This window comes from Pseudopodoces humilis, chromosome 7 (assembly GCF_049639895.1).
Source record: "Pseudopodoces humilis isolate 2021_Gansu_Grassland_sample_001 chromosome 7, ASM4963989v1, whole genome shotgun sequence".
Lineage (NCBI taxonomy): Eukaryota > Metazoa > Chordata > Aves > Passeriformes > Paridae > Pseudopodoces > Pseudopodoces humilis.
Genome location: NC_142206.1, coordinates 16,576,244 through 16,582,243, shown reverse-complemented (window position 1 = coordinate 16,582,243; position 6,000 = coordinate 16,576,244). Strand labels below are relative to the sequence as shown.

The 6,000-nt window shown below is 42.8% G+C and overlaps 1 protein-coding gene across 3 annotated transcripts in view; it reads right to left on the bottom strand.

Moving 5' to 3' along the window:
• Positions 1 to 1,097: 1,097 nt before the first annotated feature.
• Positions 1,098 to 6,000, bottom strand: part of MOB2 (MOB kinase activator 2) — a 109,169-nt gene continuing 104,266 nt past the window's right edge. For all 3 annotated transcript variants that reach the window (XM_014252098.2, XM_014252097.2, XM_005522354.3), the window contains exons 4-5: positions 3,710 to 3,834; positions 1,098 to 2,416 (exon numbers count right to left, since the gene is read on the bottom strand). In XM_014252098.2, the coding sequence (XP_014107573.1) occupies positions 2,106 to 2,416; positions 3,710 to 3,834 (436 nt within the window). In that variant the 3' untranslated portion in view covers positions 1,098 to 2,105. The remainder of the gene's footprint in view (positions 2,417 to 3,709; positions 3,835 to 6,000) is intronic.

The following is a 6,000-nucleotide window of genomic DNA, read 5'->3' as shown; positions in this document are numbered from 1 at the left end:
AAGGCTCACATCAGCATGGGAACTGAAGGGGAATATTTGTCTGGATATGGAGGCTGTAGCAGGAGGACAAGGTGGGGAAGGAGTGCTCTTAAACACCCTGTGTTAGCAGCACCCAGCCAAAGAGGTCAGTGAGAATGCAGCACAGCTGGAAGGAACCCATAATCCAGAAACAAACAATACAGGACAAGTCTGGCATCACAAGGTTTGAGGTTGTTTTCAGTTTCTCCATCCAGCCCTCACTCCTCCCCTTCTCTAAAGGCTCATGCCTTTTTGCTCTTCTTTTTGTCAGTTTTATGACTTACTCTTTTTCTCACTTGCACACTTGTTATTATCTATTGTTGCTATTGCACTCTTCTTCACAAGCTTTGTTTTTGCTTGTGCTTTTGCTTTCTTTCATCCTTTCTTGCTCATGCTTTCTTGTTTTTTTGCGTTTTTCTTTTTTGTTGTTGTTGGTTTTTTGGGGGTTTTTTAATTTCACCCTTTGGTTGTGTTTTTCCTTTGCTTTTTTCTTTGCACTTGTTCTACCTTCCTCTTCTCTACTGCCTTTTACTACAGTTACAAACTTTATTGTGGAAAAGCTTCTCAGATTTATGCCAGGTCAGTTATTAATCATTCAGAGGCCTCAGGTAATGAGCAAAACCAGTAGCAAACAATTGTCACTGCTCTTTGACAGAAGAACAAGTGCAAGCAAAATCTGGCATTTTCCAGAATGGAAACAATGACTGCAAGAATTCAGCGGAAACTTGAAGGAAAGGAAGGAGTATCACTGTCCAGTAGAATACTGATTTAATACCGTATCCAGAGATGCACTGGATCAAAACAGTATTTGCTTCAAGTTACTGAAGCATTGCAGAACAGATCTGTGCACTTACAGGAAACTTGCCCGTCTCCAAGTTGTGCTTATCTTTGTATTCCCTGGGGAGGGCAGTTCCTAGAACAGCAAGGAATTCATTATAAATGTAAGATCACAGGGTGGGAAACAACCAGTTATTTATAAAGCTGGCAGCCAGCAGGGCCACAGCAGCAGCCAGTGGTGGAAGGGAGGCTGTAGGGGTGGAATCTGGTGACTTCTGACGCTGCACACACAAAAACAAAGCTTGTGGCTGATAGATTTTTTTTTTTATTATTATAGAACAGATGAACTAAAATAAGCCAACAATATAATTTTATGCCAACAGCCATCTTTCTAGCACAGGCAGTGACTGACTCAGTATACCCTTTTCCCCCCCCTCCCCGGGCCTCTGTTCAAGGGAAAGCAAATGGTGGTGACTTTTGCACACAGTTTTGGACTGCAGTGATGCTATTCCTGTTACCTGTGCAGGTGTGCCTGGGAAAAGAAGAGGCAGGGGAGCAGAGAAAAGGGTATATATGTTGTAGGAGCAATAAGCAGAAAGATTTGTGGATCCTCTTGCACGTTCACACCTTGTGACTGAGTAGATGGGACAACTGGAGAATCTTGCCCACTTTCAACAGGTAGCAAGCCCCTAGTTGCTACTCTAGTCAAGCCAGGAGTTTCTTCCCATTCCAAGGTAACAAAGGGCAAGATGCACTCAGTGGGGGAGCTTTGGGCAGGGTAAGGGGCAGTCTATGTAAAACCAAACCAAAAAACCACCCCCCAAAAAAACCTGCATTTTAAGCCACTTCAAAGTAAAAGTTACTTCTTATAATATAATAGATACTTTTTAAATGGCAGGACCACCATCCTAGAAAGACCAAAGGGCTTGCACTCAAGACCAAAGAAAGAAAAACAAAAAAACCAACAAACCAAAGAAAAGAAAAAAAACCAAAAAAAAACAACCAAACAAACCAAGAGTGGCCCCACTCTCAAGCTTGGCTCTTCTCTAAAAACAGCACTCATCATCCATCTGAATAGGTAAAAGGAGGAGTGGACAGAAAATAAAATAATATTGGTGCAACTTCTCGCCGGCTGGCGCATTAACCCAAAGCTCCATACAGCCCCGTACAACTGCGCATCCTGCGTGGCAGCATCTCTGCGGTCAGCTTTCATCGCTGTATATGCCGGTATGTATATCTGAACATATACATACACATACACACAATAGATTATATTGTTTATAATGTTAGTTTGGGTCCAGGAGGAGGGCTCATCTCTCTTTCACGTGGTTCTGTGCTCCTGCGCTGTTGCTGCTCCCATTGCCGCTCCCGTTACTGCTGCTCCCGCTGCTGCTGCAGAGGACCTCCGTGAGGTCATCCATGATGGTGGTCTCTTTAGGGTCCACGAGGTTGAACTCCCTGATGAATAGGATAAAGTGTGTGTAGAGTGTGTTCAAATGTCCGTGCAGCTCCAGTGCCAAAGTCTCCTTAAAGTGTGAGGAGTAGATATGGGCCAGCACATGGAACAGGTACTTGCAGATCTTCTTCACTAGGGACTCAAATGAGTTTGGGAATTCCTTGCCTGAAAGGAAGATGAAGAAACACCATGATAGCACCAGCTGCTCACTGTCAACCCCACAGCAGCATCTGGGCAAGAGCAACCAGCCCAACTTACATAGCAAACAATCTGAGGGCCCTGTGTCATATTATCCTCTTTTGACAGGAATGTGGGGGAAAAGGCTAAGGAGATATTAAGCATTTTCATTTTAAGTTAAATTTCATTTGAAGTTAAATTTTAAACCTTGAAAAACCAGCCAGCAAGTGTTGTTCTGTAAATCTGTGTCGTTACCTAGTTTGTCCAGGAGTGAGTTTCCACCCCAGAACACCAATTCAGAGATCCTAAAGTGGAAGCCAAGGTACATGGGCCTTGGTGGTGTGTGGCAGTTTGTACATAACTTTATAGAACGTGTTCCCCCATTTCATTGCTGAAATTCTATCAAAGGAGAAAGAAACTGCCTCATTCCAGATCAAGCTACTTGTAAGCAAAGGCTGCTAGCCTAATGTTTTTTATACTGTAATGTCCTATACTGTCATGTCCTAGTTTCCCAATGACCTGTTCAAATGGCTCATGAAGCCAGCTGCTTTTAGTCCTGATTAAGCCCACCTACAATAGCTTGAAGTTTCTATTTTCTTTCACTTAACCAAAGGCATTGTATACAAACCATGTAGCAATCTTGTTAGGATACAAATTTGAGTTAAAATTCCTTTCCTGTTGCTTTTCAGCTCCTAAAAATCACATTCTTGTTTAATCTTTGTATGGGAAAGGAGACTGTAAACACTGAGAGACAATGCAGAGCCTTGGGCAAAGCAAGCAAGCCACATTGCTGCAATCCAATTTATTACTCACATTTCTTAATGCATTGAGGCTCTAATGGAAATAGTAAAGCCACACAAAGGTTGAAGTTTGCTATCAGCAGACTGTACAGCAGACTGTATTGAACATACCAATGCTGACTGTTTTCAGAATTTTATCCTCTATAAACCCAGTCTAGATCTTTTGAAGACAAAGGGGTACTGATGATGAGATACAATAGGCCAAGGGGTCAGCTTTGTGAGACTTTCACCCCAGTTCATACACCAAGAGGGCAAGTTTGTTTTACTGCAAGAATCAACGAAACTTAGAATCTTCCTTAAGAAAGACAAACAACCAAAACTACAAAAGAAACATGCAAAGAAAGAAAACTATATATAAAAAAACCCCCAAAACTAAAACCCATCAAACAAAAGTAAGAAAGCTGTCTGGTATTCATACACTTGAATGCCAACTTTCACTTGACTGATGGCACCCCCAGAGAGCCCCAGGAAGCGGCCATACCGTATTTTGTTGGAAAGACGTCCTCATCTGTCACTAGTTTCTGCACTGAACTCATGACGAAGTCAACGTACTGAGGAGCAGTGCACTTGATCTTCTTTCCCCGCTCATCATACCAGTAGTACTGTCTGTGGAGAGAAGGGACAGTGTCACCACATCACACTCTGCCTCCTCAGCTACTCCTCCAAGAGCCTGTGTCCAAGTAATATAAAACAACAGCTGCTACAGAAGAGATTCACTTCTTTCTGCATCGAAGAACTTGAACTTGTGTTTGGCTGATTTTGTCTCTCCCTATCAGTCTAGGCCAGAGTGCAGGTTGCAGTGCCAAGCTCAGAAAGCCTTGCTGATGAGACTCCAAGGGGAACTGATGAACTTCTGATGTTTAACATCAGAGAGTATAAATTAGTTCTGTAGTGCAATACTGTGAAACAGTCAGACGGTGGCTCCAGAGCACTGCCTTTTTCCGCCTGGGACTCTCCCGCACTGGCAGTGATTTCAGGCGTTCCAAATCCTGTTCCAAAATGCAACCCGGGGGAAGCTTTCAGGCCCCTTTTGCACATCCGTATCAGTGTGTGTTTGAACTCTGCTCCTTACGTTACAGTTACAGACTCCCCCAAACACCTGAATTTACATGTGATACTGCCACCAGTGAATATTCCTGTTGGATCTTAACAGGAGATACTAGCCCTTCAAAAGCAACCATAATTCAGTCAGTTAACCATAATAATTTTGATTAACTGCAGCCATACCTCAGCTGACAGACAATCTGAGGGCTACAAAACAACTAAATGCTTGTTCCTCTTTAAAAAAAAAGTCATGGTTAATTAAAGCATCTCTAACTGCTACCAAGAGTAGCTACCCACTGGATTAGGCACACAGTGAGAAATGTTGTACAGATAAAGAATTCAGGAAAACACTTTTAAAGTTTTTTTTCCTATGTCACATTAGACAAGCCCTGAGTTCCAGTTTATGAATTTTTCTTCAAAAAGTCTAAGCTCAAGGCACAGTCCTGTATCATTATAGGGCTGATAAGAAATCCATTGTATCAATCTTCCCCAATGACACTGTTCATGCCCCAAGCCATACAAAAACAAGAGGAAGCTGCAGAAATGAGTAGTTCAAGATAGGAGAGAAAAGACAACTACAAACTAGTTCTGCAAACATTAAGGTTTTAGAATTTTTCTTTCAGCTCCTTTTCACTATGGAGTACTTGGTCACTGTTGTTTACTAGAGAGACAAGGATTGGCTGCAAAATTGCACAAAAAGGTGAGTAGGTGAAAACAGCAGGAGTCAAAAGTTCTTTGTAGAGCTATGTCAGGCATCACACCCAGCACTTGGGCCCTTAGGCAGAGAGTGTGCTCTTCACCACTGCTCACTTCCTTTGCACAACCCACCTCTAAGGAATTACACAATGTAGTGTAGTGCACCAACACCACTTCGTTTGTCTGCTCCTGCAATGAGAGACAGTCCCAGGCAATTCAGCTTTATTTTGGGTCTTAAGACAATGTTTGTCACCAAGAGCAGAGGCAGGCTGCACTGTTCTACCCCAGCAGCTCTCTCGTGCTGCAGGAATACTCAACTGCAAGAAAGCACAGTTTAGAGTTGCCCTTAGGTGCAAAACTGAGTGCTGATAATTGGATTTCAGTCCAAAGAAACAATTTGGCAACTGTACAAGTTCACTTATATTCTTGTGTAAGTGAATAAATCTGCTCTAGCATCCCACTGCCTATCCCTTCTGCCTTTTCTTGAAAATTAGGAAATTAATTATGCAAAACAGGAATTAAACAGAGGAATCATTAAAAGTAAGGGGATAACTACAAGGACTGTCCTGCTGATTCGAGTAATGTGTTTTTCTCATGTGTCAGGTGCTATTGAACAGATTTCACAGCTCTCAGGGGAAGAGGAGCCCCTGACGTGCCATGAACATCTCGCACCTGGTACATGGCTTCCACCCACGCTGGAGTTATCTCCACCAACAGGATAGGAGCAGTCTGGGGCCATGGAAGGGCTCACTTGGGCACAGAAGCCTAACTGCATTCCACCACTGGCACTGTTACAGCACAGTCCCATATTAGGGAATGGATGGGAAGCAGAAAAGACAAGAGGATGAGACTTAAGGGCACTTTTCAAAAAGTTGCAGATTTAAATCTCCCCACTATGGAGAGTATGAGGAAACCAGCTCCATTCTAAATCCCAGGGAGAAACGACTATGGATTTACCAGAGAAGAACCTGTGATGCAAATAAGAAAGCATAACACATGTGAAACCACAAATGAAATTACAATGCTGCATCT